The sequence below is a fragment of the Rhinopithecus bieti genome, unplaced genomic scaffold (assembly GCF_001698545.2).
Source record: "Rhinopithecus bieti isolate Rb0 unplaced genomic scaffold, ASM169854v2 scaffold_8674, whole genome shotgun sequence".
In the NCBI taxonomy this organism is placed as follows: Eukaryota; Metazoa; Chordata; class Mammalia; order Primates; family Cercopithecidae; genus Rhinopithecus; species Rhinopithecus bieti.
The window spans coordinates 189,931-216,453 of NW_016805883.1; the positions used below are offsets into that span (position 1 = coordinate 189,931).

General features: G+C 38.4%; 1 protein-coding gene and 1 pseudogene across 2 annotated transcripts in view; one reads left to right on the forward strand and one right to left on the reverse strand.

The window, feature by feature from the left end:
- The window catches only part of ANKHD1 (ankyrin repeat and KH domain containing 1), a 134,114-nt gene that overhangs the window by 82,214 nt on the left and 25,377 nt on the right, over window positions 1–26,523 (reverse strand). Inside the window, 6 exon segments of the mRNA XM_017873882.1 lie at window positions 1,906–2,000; window positions 5,223–5,456; window positions 10,071–10,218; window positions 10,953–11,100; window positions 12,597–12,753; window positions 15,585–15,738. Of these exon segments, the coding sequence (XP_017729371.1) occupies window positions 1,906–2,000; window positions 5,223–5,456; window positions 10,071–10,218; window positions 10,953–11,100; window positions 12,597–12,753; window positions 15,585–15,738 (936 nt within the window).
- Window positions 25,730–26,522, forward strand: LOC108530836 (ubiquitin-conjugating enzyme E2 C-like; annotated as a pseudogene). Its single transcript, XR_001885989.1, has one exon. The product of XR_001885989.1 is annotated as a ubiquitin-conjugating enzyme E2 C-like (transcript).

Below are 26,523 nucleotides of genomic sequence, written 5' to 3' on the forward strand. Positions count from 1 at the left end.
CAAGGAATTGCTATTGTGCCTATCTCCTCTAGGCTCTCAACAAATTATTTTACTTGAATTTGTTTTTTTGAGACAGAGTCTCACTCTGTCACCCAGGCTGGAGTGCAGTGGTGTGATCTCAGCTCACTGCAACCTCCACCTCCCAGGTTCAAGTGATTCTTGTGTCTCAGCCTCCTAAGTAGCTGGAATTACAGGTGCACACTAACACGCCTGGCTAATTTTTGGATTTTTAGTAGAGATAGGGTTTCACCATGTTGGCCAGGCTGGTCTTGAAGTCCTGGCCTCAAGTGATCCATCCATCTCACCCTCTCAAAGTGCTAGGAATACAGGCATGAGCCACATCCAGCCAAATTTTTGAATATTTTTTTGATAGATTCTGCTAACATACATTGTATACATATATTAAGAGGGGAATTGTAAAAAATAAATAAATAAATAAAACTTTTTTCTTAAAGTCTAGGCAACACAGTGAGACACTATCTCTACAAAAAATTTAAAAGTTAGCTGGGCATGGTGACGTGCCCCTCTAGTCTCAGGTACTTGGGAGGCTGAGGCGAGAGGACTGCTTGAGTACAGGAGGTACAGGCTGTAATGAGCCATGACAGTGCCACTGCACTCTAGCCTGGGCAACAGAGTGAGAGACTGGCTTCAAAAAAGAGAGAGAGAGAGGTAGAGACCAACAGAAAAACCACCCAATCAACCCATAGAATCATATGATATATGAAATAGTGTAAGATACAGGTGGGAGGCTTGGGAAGCTGAGGCCCGATAATCACTTGAACCTATTTGGAAGGCTGAGGCACGAGAATCACTTGAACCTGGGAGGCAGGTTGCAGTGAGCTAAGATTACACTATTGCACTCCAGCCTGGGCAACAGAGCAAGACTCTGTCTCAAAAAAAAAAAAAAAAAAGATAGAGGTAATATGTGGCTGCTGCATTAAGCCATTGTGTTTTAAGTGATTTGTCAAACAGCAATACTCAATAAAATAGAAATTAACATGTGTAATGATGAGCTATTTAATCACATCTGAAAAACGCATTTGTACTTCCAGGTAATTTTCTTGCCATTAAAATCTGTCTTAAATACTTATCAGAATGCTTTGAGTTTCTTTGTATTTGCACTCTCTTTTAGATATGCATATATGCATGATATATATATGTGCTTACAGAAGTAGAAAAAGGATTTCTGGATTGATAGCATTAAAGGTGATTATTCTCTGTGACACAGAGAATTGTGTATTAAAAATATGATTCTAGATTATCCTTTAAAAAACACAGTTAAATGTTTTATAGGCTATCCATACAGTTTGAGTCAATATATTTTGAGTTCAATTTGCTATTTAAGATTTTAATATGAAACTGTAAAAACACTAGAACTATGTCTACTATCTCCAGAATTAGAGTTTTATCAATAACATCCCTAAGGCCAAATACTTTGACTGTTCTATTCCAAAAGCATTCCAAAAGCAGAGGCATTCAAGCATTGTGTTTAATTTAGCATTAAGAAATTATATAAATCCAACACCAATTAATAACTTTTTTTTTTTTTTTGCGACCGAGTCTCACTCTGTCGCCCAGGCTGGAGTAGCGGCACATCTCTGCTCACTGCAACCTCCATCTCCCGGGTTCAAGCAATACTCCTGCCTCAGCCTCCCGAGTAGTCGGGACTACAGGAGCCTTTCCCATGCCTGGCTAATTTTTGTAGTTTTAGTAGAGATGGGGTTTCACCATATTGGCCAGACTGGTCTCGAACTCCTGACCATGTGATCTGCCCGACTCGGCCTCCCAAAGTGCTGGGATTACAGGCGTGAGCCACCGCACCCGGCAATTAATAACTCTTAAAGGCTTAAACACATATGACCTTTTCTTCCCATAAAATCTCAAGTGACTATAATTTAAAATTACCATGCAGGCCTCCATCAAGGCAGTGTGCATCTCATCTGTTTTGTGCTCTTGATCTGCACCAGCTTCAAGCAGAAAGCGAACCATATCCAAATGGCCTTGAAAATGGAACAAAATTTTAAAAGAATTGACTATCAGTTTAATACTTAAATATTGAAGTATGGGATCTTTTCTTCAGATGTCTATACAAGAATTTGAGAACTTATTTTGCATGCAATAAATAAATCAGTAACAGTTTTACAAAGCCCACTCAAAGCAATATATAGGCTTTTTTCATGGTCTTATTATCTAGGCTTTAAAGACTGAATTAGTCCAAGGCACATAATTCAAGTTAAGTAAAGCAATAATGCTTTTACCTTGGTTGAATATACATAAATTATTTATCTACTCAAAACACTGACATCAAATAGAAAGCCAAGTAAAGTATCTTTGGATCATATATTCCAGAAAAACAGCTTTAAAATAACCATAAACCCACTGTGGCAATAAGCAGGCACAGAAAACTCCATTTAAAATAATTTCAATCCTCTTGATACAGTGAATATATAAAAAGCCTTGATAGTCAATAAGAAAATGACAAACACTCCAGAAGAATGGGTGACGGATATGAAATGATAATTCAACAAAGAAATGCAGGTGAATATTAAACTGATGAAAACAATATTAAACCTTCCTATTAAAGAAATGCAAATTAAAACAAGACACCATTTTTTTACTATCAAAATGGCAAATATTAAAAAGAATGTTAATACCCAGTGTTGGTGAGGGTGTAGGGTGGGGCAAAGGGCACTCTCAAACATTGTCGGTGGGAGTATAAATTGCTTGAACCTTTCTAGAAGGCAATTTGGCAATATGTAGCAAAACCCTTAAAAATATCCATACCCTTTGACCCAGAAATTCCACTTCCAGGAATTTATCCTAAGGAAATAATCAGAGATTACACAAAAATGTCTGCACAAGGATGTTATCAGTATTTTTAATAATAGTGAAAACCTGGGAACAATTTAAGTGTCCAAAAATAGGCAATTATGGTACATCTATTTGATGTATTTGGCAGAGACTGCTAGTTCCCTATCTAATCTCCATTCTCTTATTCTTTCTCACTTTTAAAGACGAGGTCTCTGCTGCCCAGGCTATAGTGCAGTGGCATGATCATAGATCACTGCAGCCTTGAACTCCAAAGCTTAAGGGATCTGTCCACCTCAGCTGCCCGAGTAGCTAGGACTGATCTAGGCCTCAAGAGATCCTCTTGCCTCAGTCTCCCAAAGTGCTGGGATTATAGGTGTGAGCTACTGCACCCAGTGTTCTCTTATTCTTTTTTCGTAACAGAACTCCAATTTCATCTGGGCAGCAACACACCTGACTAGAAGACTATATTTCTCTGCCCCTCTTGCAGCTATGTGTAGCCAATGAGATGTAAGTGGTAGTTATAAGGCTGCACACCTAGGAAGACTCTTTAAAGGGAGTTACTAAATTGAGAGGCACTCCTTATTTTGCCCTTAACGTCTTTCCTAGAATGTGAACTGCTGGGGTCCTAGCTATCATCTTGGTTTATAGATTTATTGTAACCATGAGGATACAAACCACATACTAGGATAGTAGAGCAGAAAAATAGAATTATGAGCTCTTGATGACAATGGAACTGCCATACTAGCTCTAAATGGCTTACCCTTGGATTTCTCTTTCGCTCAAATCATTAATTTAGATTTTGTGACATATGCAACCAATTTTAATCCTAAATGAAATAGTGAAATAGTATATAACCATCAAAAGTTACATTGTAAGAATATTTATTGAGCCCAGGCATGGTGGCTTACACCTGTAATCCTAACATTTTGGGAGTCTGAGGTAGGAAGATCACTTGAGGCCTGGAGGTTGAGACCAGCCTGGGCAATATAGTGAGACTTCCATCTCTACAAAAATATAAAAATAAAATTAGCTGGGTATGGTGGTGTGAGTCTGCAATCCTAGCTATTCAGGAGGCTGAGGTAGGAGGATAGCTAGAACCCAGGAGTTTGAGGCTGCAGTGAGTTATGACAGTGACACTGCACTCCATCCTGTGTGATAGAGGAAAACCCTGTCTCTAAAAATAATAAAAAATAAGCCAGGCATGGTGATTCCTGCCTATAACCCTGGCACTATAGGAGGCCAAGGCAGGCGGATCATTTGAGGCCAGGACCAGACTGACCAATATGATGAAACCCTGTCTCTACTAAAAATACAAAAATTAGCCGGACATGGTGGCATGCACCTGTAATACCAGCTACTCGGGAGGCTGAGACAGGAGAATCACTTGAACCCAGGAGGAGGAAGCTGCAGTGAGCCGAGATGGCGCCATTGCACTCCAGCCTGGGCAACAAGAGTCAAACTCCATCTCAAAAAAATAAAAATAATAATAGTAAATGAAAAATAAAAAATAAAGTTTATTGAGATGAAAAATGTCCATGATACAGTGCTAAATAAAATAAGTAGATTATAAAACTGTTAGCATATAACTGTTTTGTTTAAAATATATATATATGTTTGTATATAAACACACTGAAAAACAAACTGGAAATGTATACACTAAAGTATTGTTAACATGCTTTTTTATCTTTAGATGGTAGCATTACATGTCATTTTAAAATTTATTTTCTTTAGCTGGGTGTGGTGGCTCACGCCTGTAATCCCAGCACTTTGGGAGGCTAAGGCAGGAGGATTACTTGAGGTCAGGAGTTCAAGACCAGCCTGGCCAACATAGTGAAACTCTGTCTCTACTAAAAATACAAAAATTAGCCAGATATGGTGGTGCATGCCTGTAGTCCCAGCTACTTGGGAGGCTGAGGCACGAGAATCACCTGAGTCCGGGAGGCAGAGGTTGTAGTGGGCTGAGATTGCGCCACTGCACTCCAGCCTGGGTAACAGAGCGACATTCTGTCTCAAAAAAAAAAAAAAATTTCTTTTCTTTGTGTTACTCTGTTTTTCAGGTTTTCAGTATTGTGTGTATTATTACTTTGGCATGTACTATTTTTTAAATAAACATGGAAAAATCATATAAAATAAAACTTAGCAAATAATGGAAACCCTCTAAATCTAAGCAAAATAGTTGGGTTAACTTCACAGTTAACCCAATAAATCTGAATTAAAATAATAAACATATACTAGAAAACTATATTATAGGCGATACAGACTAAAATAGACCTATATAATTTCTTATAAACTAGATAATTTTATAGCACAGGGAAAACATAAGCAACATAAAGTAAACTCAAATATTCAATACTCAAATAATCAAAGTGGTTATGAAAAACATTATAAATATTCATACATATATTAAGTACCTTTGTAGCATGCAAGTGTAAGAGCACTTTCTTTGAATTCATTAGAATGAGTATTGATGCCTGCACCATGATCTAAAAGAATTCTTGCAACTTCCACATGACCTGCACTGGCTGCTTCCATTAAGGGAGTATGTCCATTTTCATTATGATCTTCTATATTTGCACCTTCATTAAGGAGCACTTTAACAATGTCAACAAATCCTCCAGCACAGGCATAAGTTAGTGCGGTGTTTCCTAAAAGACGAAAACAAATATAATACATGAGAAGAATACATATTTTAAAATAAAATAAATAAAAGATTAAAAAAGAAAACATAATAAAAGAAATATAAAATCATGACAGAACAGATACAATTATGATTATGCTAATGCTCTACGTATACCTCTTCAATTCCCTTACACAAATCACTACAACTACTATCTCAACTTTTTTTCTTTTTCTTTTTTTTTTTTTGAGACGGAGTCTCGCTCTGTCGCCCAGACTGGAGCGCAGTGGCCGGATCTCAGCTCACTGCAAGCTCCGCCTCCCGGGTTTACATCATTCTCCTGCCTCAGCCTCCGGAGTAGCTGGGACTACAGGCGTCCGCCACCTCGCCTGGCCAGTTTTTTGTATTTTTTTTTTTAGTAGAGACGGGGTTTCACCGTGTTAGCCAGGATGGTCTCGATCTCCTGACCTCGTGATCCGCCCGTCTCAGCCTCCCAAAGTGCTGGGATTACAGGCTTGAGCCACCGCGCCCGGCCTCAACTTTTTTTCATTATCATTGGTTAGAAGCATCACCTTAATTTTCTTTTTTTTTTCTTTTTTTTTTTTTTTGAGATAGAGTCTTGTTCTGTTGCCCAGGCTGGAGAGCAATGGCACGATCTTGGCTCTCTGCAACCTCTGCTTCCCAGCTTCAACTGATTCTCCTGCCTCAGTCTCCCGAGTAGCTGGGATTACAGGTGCCCACCACCATGCCCCACTAATTTTTATATTTTTAGTAGAGATAGGGTTTCACCATATTGGCAGGCTGGTCTCAAACTCCTGACGTCAGGCAATCCACCTGCCTCAGCTTCCCAAAGTGCTGGGATTACAGGCATAATCTGCCAATTATGCCAATTACACCGTGCCCGGCCAATTTTCTTACTAATTAAATGATTTTCTGGCCAGGTACGATGGCTCACACCTGTAATCCCAGCACTTTGGGAGGCCAAGGTGGAAGGACTGCTTGAACCCAGGGAGTTTGAGACTAGCCTGAGCAACACAGTATCTCTACTAAAAAAAACTGAGCAAAAACTGAGCCAGGCATGGTGGCATACCCCTGTAGTCCCTGCTACTCTAGAGGCAGGTGGTGGGAGGATCACTTGAGCCCCATACAAAGACTTTCTGGAAAGCCCAGTACAAAAGACTATATATTATAAAGATCTGGACAATATAAAATATCCAGAAAAGTAAATCTATAGAGACAGAAAGTAGATCAATAGTTGTCTGAATAATTGAGGTGACTCCAAATGGGCATAGAGATCTTTCTGTGGTGATGGGAATATTCTACAATTAGATTGTACTGATGATTGTACAACTATAAATTTACTAAAAATCATTATTGTATACTTAAATCAAGTGAATTTTATGGTATATGAATTATATCTCAAAAAAATGGGATTTTTTGTTTGTTTTTTAAAAAAGCATCAGCAGCTACATTTGGACTGGGCCTCAAAAGTTAAGTAGGATTCCTAAAGGCAGAAAGGACATCTGGCATCAAACAAAATGCATTAAGTAAAAGCAGGTGACTATAATAGTGACCACATTCCCTCACAGAGCTGCAATACAGAGCTATGGTTTATCACCCCTGGTCTCTCCTGAGACTGACTGCTTTGGAGTACAGAAGGAAGACTCCTGGGAACCTGTATTTTTAACCAGCTCTCTTAAGCGATTCTGACATGCAGGCAGTAGGTGCAACTTACTGAACAAAATGAATGAACTAATTAAAATATGTTCATTGACTAGAAATTATTGGTGAGAAGATGATGTAATTTCCTTCTGGAAATTTCTATTTTCCCAATGAAGTATGAGTTAAGGCAATCAGTGGAAGTGAGGAGGGGTATGTGTGGGATTTGAGAAGAATGTCTTAACTGGCCACATGGAGAGTGTACAGAGCAGCCCATCAAAGAACATGTGCTTACTGCATGGTATATAATAATCCCGTCCTTCTACATAGTGTATCTATTTCACCTAAAAAAAAAAAGGGGGGGGGGACTTCATCTCAGTCAAGACCTTTTCTCTCTCAAAATGTTCACCTACTTTTTAAAAATAAAGGTACTGATAACAATATGGTGGTTTTCAAAATGTCTTCCAAAGAACTTTAGAATCCCCACTTCCAAAAGTTCCTCAGCACAGAAGATGGGGAGACCTAGGTTCCAGAAATTAAAGCCCCCAACTATCTCTACTTTAGATCAACTCCTCTTTTATCTGTGTAATATTATATCTGTGCTTCCATAAACTGTTTGGCTTGAAGTTAGGGTTATTTGACAGAAAACAACCTTAAAAACAACTGAATTTGATGATCACCAAGAATCCTCAAGGAGAAATTTAAAACTTTCTTGATGGCAGCATCCTCTTTTAGAGTATTTTCAAAGGAGTGTGTATATAGCATAATACTGTTAACCAGAACAAAGCAATTGATTTTATCATCTTAATTTAACATATTTTGCTGTTGTTCACAACCAATTAATGCCCTCTGCCCCAAAATTGGTGGTATATCAATTTAAGGAAATATTATGCAACCTTTAAAAAAGTTTGTTAAAAAGTTAATAAAATAGGCCTGGCACAGTGGCTCATGACTGTAAACCCAGCACTTTGGGAGGCCGAAGTAGGCGGATCACGAGGTCAGGAGATTGAGACCATCCTGGCTAACATGGTGAAACCCTGTCTCTACCAAAAATACAAAAAATTAGCCAGGTGTGGTGGCGGGCGCCTGTAGTCCCAGCTACTAGGGAGGCTGAGGCAGGAGAATGGCGTGAACCCGGGAGGCGGAGCTTGCAGTGAGCCAAGATTGCGCCACTGCACTCCAGCCTGGGCAACAGTGCAAGACTCCAAAAAAAAAAAAAGTTAATAAAATAGAAAATAAGTGAAGTCAAACAAAATTGCACATAGGGTATAATTTCAACTACATAATTTTATACATCAAAAATACTGGAAGGAACTAAACTAATATAGTAATAGCGGTGACTTCTGTGCCACAGAGTTTATGGGAAAGTTATCTTTTATTCTTCCTACTTCTCTGCATTTCTCAAATGTTCTTATAGTTAGCATATATTATTTTCACAATCGGATAAAAAATTAGGTAAATCAATCTGCTGGTTCACCAACATGCTCTAAAATTAACTGTTTTCTTTTATGTAAATGTAAGAGATATTTTCTGTATTTAATTAATACAGGGAGCCACTTTCAAGGGTTCCAACTATAGTATGCACAAAGCTGCTCAGTTCAAATGAATGATGGGCGAGGGATTTAGGTGGCACACTCCTATGAGACAACTGACTATCTAAGGTGAAACAGTTTCATCCCGAAAACATCCCCTCTCCTTCCCCATGCGTGGAAAAATTGTCTTCCAATTGTCTCTGGTGTCAAAAAGGTTGGGGACTGTTGCTATACAAGAATATCTCAGCCAGGCTTGGTGGCTCACGTCTGTAATCCCAGCACTTTGGGAGGCCGAGGTGGGCAGATCACATGAGATCAGGAATTCAAGATCAGCCTGGCCAACATGGTGAAACCCCGTCTCTACTAAAAAAGTACAAAAAATTAGCCAGGAGTGGTGGTACGTGCCTGCAATCCCAGCTACCTGGGAAGCTGAGGTAGGAGAATCTCTTAAACCCGGAAGGCGGAGGTTGCAGTTAGCCGAGATCGTGCCACTGCACTCCAGCCTGGGTGACAGAGCGAGACTCCATCTCAAAAATAAATAAATAAATAATTAATTAAAAAATCTTATTAGTAAATGTATTCCGCAAACTCAACATGTAAAACCCTATAGGGTAAACACTCAGGTTTATCTATAATCTAAAGGGTTTTGTATTGAAGATAAAGAATTATAAGAAATACAGTTTATAAATCTTGCCTCCATATATATTACATACATAAGGTATGTGACAAGGTTATAAGACACATATATAGTAAAATGGTTACTATAGAACAAATTAACATTTTTCTCACATAGTTACCCAATTTTGCCCCCTGTGGCAAGAGCAGCATAATCTACTCATTTAGCAAAAAATCCTGAATATAATACACTATTATTAATTATAGTCCTCATGTTGTACATCAGACTTTTTGACTTGTTCATTCCACATATTTGCTACTTTGTATCCTTTTACCTACTTCTCCCATTTCTTCTCCCCACCCCTGAGCTGGTAAACAACGTCTTATCTCTATATATTTAACTCTTTTCGTAAATTTTCAATATTCCACATGTAAATGAGATCATGCATACATATGTCCATAAGAATGTGGGAAAAAAAAGTGAGATCATGCAATACTTTTCTTTCTGTATCTGGCTTATTTCACTTAGCATGATGTCCTTCAGGTCCATCCATGCTGTGGCAAATGGCAGGATCTCCTCCTTTTTTTAAGTCTGAATAATATTCCATTATGTCCATACCACAAAAACTCAGTCTTGACTAAAGGAGAATCTAAGTGTGTTTTTAAAGACTTTTGAGGATATCAAATTACTTTGTATTTTACTCAAAGATTCTACATAAGGGCTAAGATTTTTCTGTAGGTTTATACTGGTTTTCCTCAGAAATCTAATTTTTGTCTCTCTCAGGTAACAATTATGTCAATTTTTTCTCCCAATTAAGACATCATTTTCTACATACCTGTTGCAGACTGGGAGTTGACATCAGCATCATGAAGAAGTAATAATTTCACAATATCTAAGTAACCTCCACTGGAAGCTGCCATCAGGGGAGTTATGTCTCCTTTATTCCCTCGATCTTCAACATTAGCATGCATAGCAAGCAATACCTTTAAAACACATATACACACAGATAAATTGTTAATTCTTACTATTCAATAGTATTTCTAGAGAATATACTGAATCTCTGAAGATATTCTTCTAGAATAGGGGTCAGGAAAAATCAATAATGACCTCTTGAAAAAATTATGCCAATTTTCACTGCTCAACATGCCAAGTTACATGCTATATTTTACAGTATCATTACATATTAATATTTAAATAAAATATGCAATCATATTAGCCATCCTATTACAAAATGTGATGGCTCTTGTCAAAGAATGTTATGCTTGAGGTTATCTAGCTAAAGAACACTATACTCAACTATACTCACAAGACAGAAACTGGTAAAAACATGGTTAATTCCCAGTACTGTTCTAACATAGACGGAAAAAAAATTAAAACAATTGGGGTAACCTGAATGTGATGAAAATAATGACTACTTTCCATTATAGTTGTATATTATTTCAAAGGACAAATTTAAAATTATTATTATATCTATTTGTTTCTTAATCATTAGGATTAGCTTTGAGTAAGTGGCAGAAAAATGGACCATTCTCAGTTGCATGTACAGGCAACAAAATAAACTGTGTATCTGTTTCTACTTTACCTGCTACCAAAAGGGAAGGGGATGGGGAAGAGAAGACTCTGGCCTCTAATTATAATCTATCTTATAAGTGACAAAAATAAATAAAACATCAAAACCCTTCCACAATTTTAATCACTAAAGATTATTTCTGCTTACTTGTGCTAATTCATAATACCCTGCTGAACAAGCCAAACACAGCAGGCTTTCTCCTTCTTCTGTATGTTCATTTACACTTCTGCCTTCATCTAGCAATTTACGAACAGCATTAACATCCCCATCTGAACAAGCTTCTGCTAGACTGCGACTGGAAACAAAACGATTCAACGATTAACCGAAACAAAAAGACTCAGGGGTCCTATGATAAATTATATTAAATATAAATAATCACACAAAGAAAAATGTTAATACAGTAAGAGAAAAAAATTATATGAACATATTACTTGCTGAGCATCTTGTTTGGAACTTCAATTATTCATGTTTATCAACCAAGCCAGAAAGCCAGTGAGTGAATTTGAAACCAGCTGTCATTTTTATCTTTTAAAATCTCCTAACATATTATAACAAATTTTAAATAAAGTTTTTTAAAGCATTAGACCAAGCATGTCCAACCCATGGCCCAGGAAAGCTTTGAAAGCAACCCAACACAAATTTGTAAACTTTCTTTAAACATTATGAAATTTTTTTGCAATTTTTTTTTTCCTTTCGCTCATCAGCTATCATTAGTGTTTGTATTTTGTTTTGTTTTGTTTTTCAGACAGAGTCTCACTCTGTTGACCAGGCTAGAATGCAGTGGCACAATCTTGGCTCACTGCAACCTCCACCTCCCAGGTTCAAGTGATTCTTGTGTCTTAGCCTCTCAAGTAGCTGGGATTACAGATGTGTGCCACCATACCTGGCTAATTTTTGTATTTTTAGGAGAGATGAGTTTTCACCATGTTGTCCAGGCTGGTTTTGAACTCCTGGCTTCAAGTGATCCACCTACCTTAGCCTCCCAAAGTGCCTGGTTACAGACATGAGCCACCATGCCTGGCCTCTAGTAGTTGTATTTTATGTGTGGCCCAAGACAATTCTTCTTCTTCCAATGTAGCCCAGGGAACCCAAAATTTGGACACCCCTGTATTAGATGCACAAGTTTTTAAACTCTACTTATATAATGATTCCCAAAGATATTTTGGGATATAATCCTATGGCTGAAATTTTTACTTAGTAACAGTGAAGGCGAAAACCTAAGAAAACTATTTTACCACAGAATGACTAACTAGACCGCTGAGTCTCAAACTTTAATGTGTACAAGTTACTCATATTTCTTGTTAAAATGCAGATTCTGATTCAGTAGACATGGAGTAGGGTCCGGGATTCTGCATTTCTCACAAGCTCTGAGGTGATGCTGATACTGCTAGCCCATGGACCATATCTGAGTAGCAAGCAACTAGACTACTGCATTAGTAACTCGTTTCATGTATCAGTACTCAAGCAATCAGAGTTTACTATAATAACTTTTAGAATAAGTAACTTCCTTATAACTGGAAAACAGATCTTGTTCAGTTTGGATTTCTCATAGATTCTAGTGTAATACATTCCACAAGAATGCTCAATGAATAAGAGCTGAATGAAGAAACAAAATATCCATTTTATAGCTACATAATACATATACATTTATATATCCACTTAAAATGTAATATCCATTCAGCTAAATAAAGTTTATAAGCTCCACCAAAAGATATATTCAACCAAAATTCGCTACTTTCCCAAAATCTACTCAAGAAAATGTCTAATACCCAAAAGTCATTAAACACATACGTGTCCACTTGTCCTGCATTGTGGCTGTTTTCTGCTTTCATCCGTGTCAGTGCAGCAGCAGCTTCATCCAGTGCACAACTAACTGAGGATGTCAGTCTCCGGAGTACTTCAGGATCTGCAAAAGCTTTACCATCAGCAGTTGACAATTTGCCAATTCCTTCAGTGTGCATCAATCAATCAGGTAGTGCAGGACAAAAAAAAAAAAAAGTATAAAAGTGCAAATTGTAATATTTCTAAACACTATTATCTAGGAAAAAGAAATGGTATAGAATCCATAGGTTAGGTTGACAGAAGATAAGGTTCACCATTTCAATTCTGCCACTAATGTCAAAAGGCCACGGCATAACCACCTATGTTTTAGTCTTTCTACCTTTACAATGCACATATTAATTTGTCCTCTACCTAATCCATATGTAACTTCACATGATGCTAACTGTATCAAATAAATGAGATTTCTCTCAAAATACATAGTCACACCATAAGATCTCTAGTACAGGATATCTGATTATACTATTTTCAGTAGTATCTTCAGAGGGGGGATAGTCTCTAATATTATAACAAACAATTCAATTGTTTCTTCCTTTGGTCCCAACTATCTTCCGGGGCCATGTTTTAAATTAAATTCATTCTTACAAATAAAATTAAAATTAAAAAATTATATACACAACACTCAATGAATTTATATCATCATTTATAAAGAGCTACCACACAATTTACTAATAATATAAAATGAATGCAAACTAAAATGGTGAGGTATTTTTCATTTATGAAATTGACAAAACAATGTCTGAGGTGTGGGGCCCTCTCAAAAACTGTTGATTTTGAGTGAATAAATAAATAAATACAGGCACAAACCTGAGGGACTAATTTAATAATAGTTGTCAAATTTTTATTTTACTTATTTATTTTTTGAGAGAGAGTCTTGCTCTGTCACCCAGACTGAAGTGCAGTGACACGATCCAGGCTCACTGCAACCTCTGCCTCCTGGGTTCAAGCGATTCTCCTGCCTCAGTCTCTCGAGTAGCTGGGATTACAGGTGTGTGCCACCACACCCAGTTAATTTTTGTGTTTTTTAAGTAAAGACGAGGTTTCACCATGTTGGCCAGACTGGTCTTGAACTCCTGACCTCAAGTGACCCGCCTGCCTCAGCCTCCCAAAGTGCTGGGATTACAGGCATGAGCCATGGCGCCCACTCAGTTGCCAAAATTTTAAATGCAGATATATTCTTACCCATTGATAACACTTTCTAAAAATCTGTCCTAAAGAGATACTTGCACAAATAAAAAAACGTTACCGATATATAAGGTTATAAACTATAGCATTATTTGTGATATTAAAAAACTGGATATAAGCTAAAATTGGTAAAATTAATTATAGATCATCCAAGCAACAGAATATTATGGTACCCTTCAATAAAAAGAGAAAGACTAGGCCGGGCGCGGTGGCTCAAGCCTGTAATCCCAGCACTTTGGGAGGCCGAGACGGGCGGATCACAAGGTCAGGAGATCGAGACCATCCTGGCTAATACGGTGAAACCCCGTCTCTACTAAAAAAATACAAAAAACTAGCCGGGCGCGGTGGCGGGCGCCTGTGGTCCCAGCTACTCCGGAGGCTGAAGCAGGAGAATGGCGGGAACCCGGGAGGCGGAACTTGCAGTGAGCTGAGATCTGGCCACTGCACTCCAGCCTGGGCGACAGAGCAAGACTCCGTCTCAAAAAAAAAAAAAAAAAAAAAAAAGAGAAAGACTAATATAAACTGTCATGGAAGGATGCCTACAATAAATTATATGGGAAAAAAGTTGTATTTTGTGTATTATGATCCTACTTCATTTTTAACAATCATGTATATTCAAACATATACATGTATTTATATTACCACAAGGAGAAAAGTCTAGAAGTATATGTAAACCTTGACAGAAAATGGGAAGGTTTTGTTATCTACTTAATATATTTCATATCACTTTAGCTGTTTTATAATGTGAATTACATATAAAAAAATTAGCTATTTAAAATCAAGTTAAACATAAAGCGAATACACAAGTAATCAATATGCAGCTCCCTAAATCAGTACAGATAAAGAAGTCATAAATGATTAACTAAATTTGTCTCCCACATTTTTATTTTATAATGGCTAACAGGTAAGTTTTCTTTGATAACTAGACGATTATCTTTTTTTTTTTTTCCAGACAGAGTCTCGCTCTGTTGCCCAGGATGGAATGCAATGGAGTGATCTCGGCTCACTGCAACCTCCACCTCCAGGGTTCAAGCAATTCTTCTGCCTCAGTGTCGCCCGAGTAGCTGGGACTACAGGCGCACACTAACACACCCGGCTAATTTTTTTCTATTTTAGTAGATACAGGGTTTCACCATGTTCCCCAGGTTGGTCTCAAACTCCTGAGGCTCAGGCAATCCGCCTGCCTCGGCCTCCCAAAGTGCTGGGATTACAGGCGTGAGCCACTGCGCCAGGATGCTGATTATCTTAATACCTTAAAAATATAAGAGTTGAGCCCAGGCTGGGCGCAGTGGCTCAAGCCTGTAATCCCAGCACTTTGGGAGGCCGAGACGGGCGGATCGCGAGGTCAGGAGATCGAGACCATCCTGGCTAACACGGTGAAACCTCGTCTCTACTAAAAGAATACAAAAAAAAAACTAGCCGGGCGAGGTAGCGGGCGCCTGTAGTCCCAGCTACTCGGAAGGCTGAGGCAGGAGAATGGCCTAAACCCAGGAGGCGGAGCTTGCGGTGAGCTGAGATCCGGCCACTGCACTCCAGCCTGGGCGGCAGAGCGAGACTCCGTCTCAAAAAAAAAAAAAAGAGTTGAGCCCAGAAATACAAAATGTGAACATTTTCTTTGGGAGATAAAAAGAAAAATAAATTTTAGAGATTTTAAATTTTGTATAATGTCATAGAATTTTGGGGTAATCCCACGTAACTCTGTAAAGAGATCTAGACTTTTAAAGAGATGAAAAAGATAAAACAAAAAAAAAGTACCTGCTGCCTCTAGCAATGCTTCTAGTCGTGCCTGTGTCTCTGGATCCACAGTGCGTAAGTCTGCTCCTTCTGCAGTACTTGATAAGAATATCTCTGATGTTGTTTTAAGCACTGGGTTATCCAGATCTTCTTGGTCCAAAATAAATGATTCAACCTATTAATGAAATAAAGATGCAATATCCATGAAACTGATATCAATATGATTAGAATAACTACAATTTAAGGTAATATGACTACTTAATTAGAACTTAAATATAAGCAGAAAAATTATTATAGAAACAAGGGAGTATGGGAATGGACTTTGAAGGACATTGTGACTGTTTACCTTCAGACATGACTACAGGTATAACACACATACACTAAAGTTTCCTCAAGAGCATTGTATCTTCTGTGGCTAATACAGAGCATGAAAAGCAATATTAAGGCCAGTCACAGTGGCCCACGCCTGTGATCCTAGCACTTTGGGAGGGCCAGATGGGCAGATCGCTTGAGCTCAGGAGTTTGAGACCAGCCTGGGCAACAAGGTGAAACCCTGTATCTATTAAAAAATAACAATAATAATAATAATAATACCAAAAAACAGCAGGGGCTGGGCGCGGTGGCTCACACCTATAATAAGGTCAAGAGTTTGAGACCATCCTGGCCAACATGGTGAAACCTCATCTCTACTAAAAATACAAAAATTAGCCAGGCATGGTGGGAGATGCCTGTAGTCCCAGCTACTCAGGAGGCTGAGGCAGAAGAATTGCTTGAACCCAGGAGAAGATGCAGGTTGCTGTGAGCCGAGATCGTGCCATTGCTCTCCAGACTGGGCAACAGAGCAAAAACTCCATCTCAAAAAATAAAAATAAAAGCATTTACTTTTTATTGAAACAAGTACACGAACGTAATCCTAAGAAAATCTATATAGACTAGATAGAATATAAACAACAACAACAACAAAAAACTTGATAGCATAGATAGGTCATTAAGAGAAAAGTTTTCCTCTTTTCTAAATAATTTATTCAATTCTGACTCTGAAATAAGGGAAAATAAAAACTAACCCACTGATACCTGGAGTCCTTTAGACAGGAACACTCCATGAGATTAAAAACTATACTTTGTTTACAATGCTATACTTTGGGCCTATGAATACCTGGCACATAGTATGAATTTAACACATATTTGTTGAAATGAATGAATGTATGAGCAAAAATCAACTTACAAAAATAAACATGTAACGCTCCAATTTCAAATAAAATTAATTCAAAATTAATTTTCTTAAACAAAATTAATTCAAAATTAATTTTCTTAAACAAAATTAATTCAAAATTAATTTTCTTAAATAAAATTAATTCAAAATTAATTTTCTTAAATAAAATTAATTCAAAATTAATTTTCTTAAATAAAATTAATATACAATCCTTCTGGGAAGCAATTTGGAAATGTGTATCAAAATACCTTAAAAAACTCACTAAAAAATTATCTGAAAGCCAGACAAAATTAATGTGCAAGGATATTCACTGCAGCATTAACTGAAATTCCAAAATGAGGAAAATTATAATACAGAATTTGATAAATACATGTTGTACATTTACATGATGGACTACTATGCAGTCATTAAAACAATGTTTTGTGACCACTGGTTCAGCTGTGAGAAGAAATAAAAAATTTTTTAAAATGTTTTTGAAGCATATTTAATGGCATATGAGAATATTAATAAAATTAAGTAAAATGCACAAGATTCAAAATTGTATGATTCTTATTTTGTTAAATGTATATATGTGTATATATGTAAATATAAACATGAGTACTCATGAATAATATGTAATATGTATATTATTTACATATTATATGTAATGTATATAATATACATATACACATATAACATGCATGGCATATATAATTTGTATAATATATAGATAATATATACACTACATATATATTACTATAATATGTAAATATGTATAGCCAGGGAAAGTTAACATATTTGTAGATAGAGAAAAACATCAGGAACAGAAAGATTAAGTACTTCTTCAAAGTCACACAGCTAACAAATAAAAAAAGTAAGGTTTCAAACTCAGGCCACATACCTACAGAGTCCATGCTTTTAACCACTAGGATATCACACATTTATAAACAAAGGATCACAGTATCTGGACTACATTATTTGGCATATCTGGCTAGCTGGTCATCAATTTTCACAATGGACACCAAATAAATATAGCCTAACAAAGACAGTAAAGTTAAAATAATTTAGATTTATTTTATTATCTAATGATGTACTATAATTTTACAAAATGAATCTTTAACTTCAGACCTAAAAACATTGAGCTGTACTGTAACACAGCTTCTTTAACATGTAACTACAGACAAAGATGCCAGATCCAATAGATAAATGCAGGCAACCAGTTGTCAAATGACCTTGAAAGGCAACTGCTCATACAACAGTTTAATGCAAGGCCAAGAAATTAGGAGATATTTGTAGATATACATACCTGCCAGTTGGGAGGACAGGTAAAAACATCATTCCAGTGGAAAAATTATAAAATTATTTAAAATGGTATTCAGATATTAATATTCCAATTTTATAAATATTATATATCTCCTGTAACATTTTAAAAAGCCAAGTTAAGGATTTCCAGTAGTCTCTCATTCATTTATCCAATATTTACTAAAGGCCCATTTTAGATAATACAAAAATGTGGTAGAAGAAATAAGAAGACTCCAACAACTATTACAAAAGGCCTCAAAGAGAAATAAATGATACAACTATATGCACTAATGAGGGAGAAATCACTTCCAGCCCTAGTAACCTGTGAAGACTTTGCACAAGAAGCAGCATTTGAATTAGGCTTTGAAGGATGCACAGAATTTCAATAGGTAGTTAGACATAGGGGTAGAGGTGGGCAGAAGAGGAAGTATATTTCAGATAGAGGCAGAAAATGAAATAAAAAATAGGCTTGGAGGCCGGGTGTGGTGGCTCACACCTTACACCTTAATTCCACACTTTGGAAAGCCAAGGCGGACAGATCACTTGAGGCCAGGAGTTTGAGACTAGCCTGGCCAACATGGCAAAACCCTGTCTGTACGAAAAATACAAAATTAGCTGGGTGTGGTGGCACATGATTGTAATCAGCTATATGGGAGGCTAAGGCACAAGAATCGCTTGAACCCAGGAGGCAGAGGTTGCAGTGAGCTGAGATTGTGGCACTGCACTCGTGTTTTTGGGGGGAGGAGGGGGTGAGGCTTGGAGATGAATGGTCCACTAAAAAAATGTAAGGTACGAGCCGAGCACAGTGGCTCATGTCTATAAACCCAGCACTTTGGGAAGCCAGGGTGGCAGGATCATTTGAGGCCAGGAGTTTAAGACCAGCCTGGGAACCTAGTGAGACCTTGTCTCTACAAAAAATTTTAAAATTAACCTAGCATCGTGGCATAAAACTGTAGTCCCAGCTACTCATGAGGCTAAGGTAGATCACTTGAGCCCAGAAGTTCAAAGTCACACTGAGCTATGATTGTACCACTGCATTCCACGTGGATGACAGAGCAAGACACCGTCTCTAAAAAAAAAAAAAAAAAATTAATATAAGGTCTTTCTGCATTGCTGGTAGAAACAGTGGTGCAGCCACCGTGGAAACAGTTTGACAGTTCTTCAAAAGTTAAACATAGAATTACCATATGACCCAATAATTCTACTTCTTAGGTATACACCTAGGAGAATTAAAAATATACATGTTCGGCCGGGCGCGGTGGCTCAAGCCTGTAATCCCAGCACTTTGGGAGGCCGAGACGGGCGGATCACGAGGTCAGGAGATCGAGACCATCCTGGCTAACACAGATGAAACCCCGTCTCTACTAAAAAAATACAAAAAACTAGCCGGGCAAGGTGGCGGGCGCCTGTAGTCCCAGCTACTCGGGAGGCTGAGGCAGGAGAATGGCGTAAACCCGGGAGGCGGAGCTTGCAGTGAGCTGAGATCCGCCCACCGCACCCCAGCCTGGGCGACAGAGCGAGACTCTGTCTCAAAAAAAAAAAAAGAAAAAAAATATATATATACATGTTCATACAAAAACTCAAACACAAATGTTTATAGTTGCGTTCTTTATAACAGCCAAAAAGTAGAAACAACCCAAATATCCATCAGTAGATGAACAAAATGTGATATATATCCATGCAATTAAATATTACGCAGCCATCAGAAAGAACAAGTACATGATATAGATGAACCTTGAAAACATTATGTTTAGTGAAAGAAGGGAGACACAAAAGGTCCCAGTATATGATCCCCTTTATATAAATATCCAGCATAGGGAAATCCATAGAGAAAGACAGTAACAGGTTGCCTGGGGAGAGGAGAAGGGAAGAATAGGAGCGACCGTAAATGAGTCTGAAGTTTCTTTTTGGATTGATGAAAATGTTCTGGCATTAGATAGTAGTGATTGCTACACAACCTTGTAAATATACTAAAAATCACTGAAACGTAGACTTTAAAATGCTGTATCTTATGGCATATGAATTATATCTCAATTTTTAAAAGATATAAGGTACCTAGAATACAACTATGGCATTAGGCTAGAAAGAACAACTGGGAATAGACTTGAGTAGACCATATAAAAGGTGACAGATTGTTCACTGCCTGCCTGATTACCACCATCAGAGAGAGAAAGAACCAGTAGCAATGACTTCTTGGGTGACAATAATGTTAGTATCACATAAATAAGATGGCACATTCCTAAGTGCTTGGGAAGAATCAATTTCAGAAGAAAAATACAAAATGGTGATGTGTCCCTTGCTTCAGAGGCTATAACTTCTCTGAAAATATAATGCATAAGACAATTTACTGAGTTAATTCTATGTCTTACAGTGGATGTAAACTCAAGTTTCAATTAGGCAATAAGACATAATAGATAGAACATTACACTGGAGATCAAGAGAATTAGGTTCAAGTGCCAGTTCTATCAGGCATTGTGTGTACATTCAGACATAATACTCAACCTTTCTGACATTCCATTTCTTCCTCAATAAACAAAGACACTATCTGTCCCACCTACCTTACAGTGCTATTGAAATCCTGAAATGAGGTAATGAAGGTAAAAGCATTTTGAAACAATAAACCACCATACAAATATAATTTTTAGAACATGATTCTGTATAATTACAATTCTTTTGTCCTGTCCCTCACCACAGTGTCTATTTTCTCTACCTTTTCGAAGTGGAAGAATCATACTGAGAATCTAACATGATGCATTTTATCAGCACTCACTTGAACTTCTGAGTGTGGTTTTAGGCATTTTACATCTAAGATCTGACCCATATGATAAAATTTTAAATAGCCACAATACTTGTGGGAAAAAACCCAGAATGAGTTATAGTTAATACAAAATCATATAGATAAACGATATGAATACATTTGCGTCAATCAGATTTCCCAAAAAGCACTACTGTTTCCTTTGTCCCACCCTCTTTATAACTTTAAAAATGTCTGTCTCAATATGGAATCAATAAAAGGACAAAATATCCCATTATGCTTATTATTTTGGAAATATTTGAGAGATTACTTTTGGCAGTTCACAAATATCTTACCTAATAAATCTGCTGAAACATACTCTTACAATTCAGATTGTATTAGCATTACTTCAAAATACAGCTGGTTGGGTACATGTGGCCCATGCCTGCAATCCCAACACTTTGGGAGATGGAGGGAGGAGGACTGCTTGAGCCCAGGAGTTCAAGACCAGCCTGGGTGACATAGTGAACCTTTATCTCTATGAAAAATAATTTTTAAAAATTAGCCAGGCATGGTGGCCGTGTGCCTGTGGTTCCAGCTACTCAGGAAACTGAGGTGGAAGGATCGCCTGAGCCCAGGAGGTTGAGGCTGCTATATGCCATGATCATGCCATTCCACTTCAACCTGGGCCCTGGGCGACAGAGTGAGACTCTGTCAAAAAAAAAAAAAGGAAACCATTTATAGCTACATGGAGGTATATTAAATATGACAAATTCTGTATACATTCTGTATACTTAATACAAAAGGCTTGGTGATAGAGTACAGAAACCATGTCTATATATAACAGATAAGCCCAAAATAATAGTATGTCTAATGAAATTAGTCTTCATCAAGCAAACGAATATAAAAGTCTTATACTTTCTTACATATAGCTAAAACATCACAGCAATGTTTTTATTGCCTAATGATACTGTTACATAGCTCATCTCTAATCAGTAGCTACATTCAGCAGCAAAGAAATACATCCACTTATAGCAGTATTATTTTTTGCCAAAGGCAAGTTCTAAACACCGAAGAATCTTTTTTCCTACCTCTGTGACTAGGTACAAGAATAAACGGTGGAGGAAAAAGAGTGGTAAAGGAATATGGTCCATCAAAACTACCTGTTTTCCCTTATATCTCCTGAAATACTAAAGGCAAAACCTTTGTCTTCCTTCTCAAAAGGTTATTTTCCTTTTGCCTTAAAATAAAATAAAATAAAATAAAACAAAATAAAATATAACAAGCAGTGTGGGAGTGTGGTTTTTAGCTTCAACTAAAACAAACAAAAGGGAGGGGTAGGGAGAAGGGGAAGAAGCATTGTGTCCCATCTTTATTCCATTTTGACATTTCAGAAATGAACCACTGGATGCAACAGTTACTAAGGGAGATTACCACAGTCTCAGCTATTATCACCTAAAAGAACAGTCAGTCACTCTGGCCAAAGTCTAGTTTGAAAAATCATTTATTAATCCAGCTATGATTTAAACAAAACTCACTTCCACTTTAAAACAATTTCTATGTAGCACTATAATTAAAACTTCCAATAATAGTAATATGCTTTAAGTCTTATACTATAACAATAAAATAATAAAATTTCATATTACATTGGTCAATAACTGTTAACTTCTTTCAGACTGTATTTCTAGAAATAGTAATTGCTAACAGAGAAAATAAGTTATTAATAGCAAAAAATAATATTCTATCATAAAATATGTACATTACATATATTTGTTTATGTATTCTCCAGTCCTGTGGTCATAAAATGCAGGGAACAAAAAAAGAACACCAGCCAAGCTCTTAAATATAAATGAAAAATACATTGTTTTCCACAGAGCCTTTGGAATTGGATTATGAATTTTTTACTTTTAACATGTTAAATAAATTTATATTTTGAGTTAGAGAGTCAAATATTAGTAGCTACAAATTTCATTTCTGGTATCCTTTAAGAATATGCTAGGCCAGGCCGGGCACGGTGGCTCACGCCTGTAATCCCAGCCCTTTGGGAGGCCCAGGCGGGTGGATCACGAGGTCATAAGATCGAGACCCTCCTGGCTAACACAGTGAAACCCCGTCTCTACTAAAAATACAAAAAACTAGCCGGGCGAGGTGGCGGGTGCCTGTAGTCCCAGCTACTCGGAGGCTGAGGCGGGAGAATGGTGGGAACCCGGGAGGCGGAGCTTGCAGTGAGCCGAGATCGCGCCACTGCACTCCAGCCTGGGTGACACAGCGAGACTCCATCTCAAAAAAAAAAAAAAATACAAAAATTAGCCGGGTGTGGTGGCAGACACCTGTAGTCCCTGCTACTCGCAAGGCTGAGGCAGGAGAATTGCCTGAACCTGGGAGGTGGAGGTTACAGCGAGCCGAGATCGTGCCACTGCACTTAAGCCTGGGCAACAGAGCGAGACTCTGTCTCAAAAAAAAAAAAAAAAAAATTCTAGGCCGGGCATGGTAGCTCATGCCTGTAATCCCAGCACTTTGGGAGGCCGAGGCTAGTAGATCACCTGAGGTCAGGAGTTCGAGACCAGCCTGGCCAACATGGCGAAAGCATGTCTCTACTAAAAAATACAAAAAAATTTGCCAGACGTCATGGTGCATGCCAGTAGTAACAGCTACTCGGGAGGCTGACGTGCGAGAATCGCTTGAACCCAGGCAGCAGAGGTTGCCGTGAGCCAAGATCGAGACACTACACTCCAACCTGGGCAACAGAGCAAGACTCCGTCTCAATAAAAATAAAAATAAAAAGAATATTCTAGTCTGGTTAATTAAAAAAAAAAAGAAACAAAGAGTCATCATCACTCTCATGAATTTCAACTGGAGCTATGAAAAAGTTCAAGGAAAGACTAAACCTTTATCTCATTCTATCTCTCCTCACCAACCTTCAAAAATGAAGCTCCCAGCTGGGCCCAGTGGTTCATACCTTGTAACTCCAGCTCTTTGGGAGGCTGAGGCGGGCAGATCATCTGAGGTTAGGAGTTCGAGAGCAGCCTGGACAACATGGCAAAATCCTGTCTCTACCAAAAATACAAAAATTAGCCAGGGGTGGTGGTGTGCGCCTGTAGTCCCAGCTACTAGGGGGCCTGAGGCAGGAGGATCGCTTGAGCCTAGGAGGCAGAAGTTGCAGTGAGCCAAGATCATGCCACTGCATTCCAGCCTGGGCGTCAGAGAGAGACTCTGTCTCAAAAAAAGCATCTCCCTTAAGAAATTCAGATTTGATCATTTAAAATGGGAAGGTATTTTAAACATCCAAAATATACATTTTTAAAACATGTACTTGCTAGTCCCCTTTTCTCATGTATATCTGAATAGGCCAACATGTCTTATCCTTCCCTCACCCAATGTGAGCCCTCCACTTTAAGTCAGGATCAGCACCATTTTGGAATGCTATTGTTGATCTCTACTCAGAACAGCAAAAAGGATGGGCCATTGTTCCAACAGGTAATTACTGAAGGCGTAACAATTCCTTTTTGCAAAACACACAGTACTCCAAAATTCCAGCAGTAGCAACCACCATAATCATCCCAAGATTCACTCAAAGGAAGAAAGTAATACTGTTGTAATTTAGCACCAAATAATGACAAACTTAGGAGTAAGATTTGTTGTTACAAAAAGGCCTAATATGCTCAGCAACAACATCTTGAAATACTGGAATAAAAAGGCTATGTTCATTAACATAAAAGCTTTTCAAGGTTCTTTCTACAATGAAAACTTTATTTCCACCCAATCTCAGACTCACAATCCCCCCTTCTCAAAAAACAAAAAGAGGCCTGGGGCGGTGGCTCATGCCTGTAATCCCAGCACTTAGCGAGGCTAAGATGGGCAAACTGCTTGAGCCCAGGAGTCAGCAACCAGCCTGGGCAACAGGGTGAAACCCTGTCTATACAAAAAAACAAAAATCAGCTGGGCATGGTGGTGCATACCTACAATCCCAGCTACTTCGGAGGCTGAGGCGGCAAGATCATTTGAGCTGGAGAAGGTGGAGGCTGCATAAACCATGATCACACCATTGCACTCCAGCCTGGCCAAAAGTGCAAGAACCTGTCTTAATAAAAAATAACAAAAAACAGAAATCATATCTTGGGTTTTCCGAGATTGGTTAGCTTCATGTAGCACAGGAAAGAACCATCATGCTTTTCCTAAATATAAGTTAAAGCTGAAGAAAATTATCCCCACTTTGCTCAAACACAAAACTTCATTTTAAACTATAGCTTTAACACAGAATCTATTATCTTTTGAAATCTCTCTTTTTTTTTTTTTTTTTTTTTGAGACAGAGTCTTGCTGTGTCGCCCAGGCTGGAGTGCAGTGGCCTGATCTCAGCTCACTGCAGGCTCCGCCTCCCGGGTTCATGCCATTCTCCTCCCTCAGCCTCCAGAGTAGCTGGGACTACAGGCGCCCGCCACCATGCTTAGCTAATATTTTTTGTATTTTTAGTAGAGACGGGGTTTCACCATGTTAGCCAGGATGGTGTCGATCTCCTGGCCTTGTGATCCACCCACCTCGGCCTCCCAAAGTGCTAGGATTACAGGTGTGAGCCACTGCGCCCGGCATCTTTTGAAATCTCTAACTGAAAACAGGAGAAGGAAAACTCTTTTTTAAAATCTATTAAGTGCCTTTAAAAACGTAATAGGCTACCATTAATAAAATGTCTCATATGTATCAGCCTTTTCTATATATTATTTTATTCAACCAATTTAACTACTTAATGTTAAGTGACTTGCCCAAGATCACATAACCATGTGAGGATCTGAAGCTAGGTGTTTCAGACAACAAAGCTTCCACCCTTTTCACTACACCAAAGTGGATGAAGTGAATCTTCTAAACAACAGAGTATAACTAAAACAAATACTAACCAGTGTAGTGAACAGAAAATCTACAGCTGTCCTAACAATCATATTGTCAGAAAATAACTTTGGGGCAGTTGCAGTCGTGTTCTCCGAGTTCCTGTCTCTCTGCCAACGCCGCCCGGATGGCTTCCCAAAACCGCGACCCAGCAGCCACAAGCGTCACCGCCGCCCGTAAAGGAGCCGAGCCGAGCGGGGCGCCGCCCGGGGTCCCGTGGGCAAAAGGCTACAGCAGGAGCTGATGACCCTCATGATGTCTGGCGATAAAGGGATTTCTGCCTTCCCTGAATCAGACAACCTTTTCAAATGGGTAGGGACCATCCATGGAGCAGCTGGAACAGTATATGAAGACCTGAGGTATAAGCTCTCACTAGAGTTCCCCAGTGGCTACCCTTACAATGCGCCCACGGTGAAATTCCTCACACCCTGCTACCACCCCAACGTGGACACCCAGGGTAACATATGCCTGGACATCCTGAAGGACAAGTGGTCTGCCCTATATGACGTCAGGACCATTCTGCTCTCCATCCAGAGCCTTCTAGGAGAACCCAACATTGATAGTCCCTTGAATACGCATGCTGCCGAGCTCTGGAAAAACCCCACAGCTTTTAAGAAGTACCTGCAAGAAACCTACTCAAAGCAGGTCACCAGCCAGGAGCCCTGACCCAGGCTGCCCAGCCTGTCCTTGTGTTGTCTTAATTTTTCCTTAGATGGTCTGTCCTTTTTGTGATTTCTGTATAGGACTCTGTATCTTGAGCTGTGGTATTATTTTTGTTTTGTTTTTGTCTTTTAAATTAAGCCTCGGTTGAACCCTTGTGATGTATATTAAATAAATGCATTTTGGTCCTTTT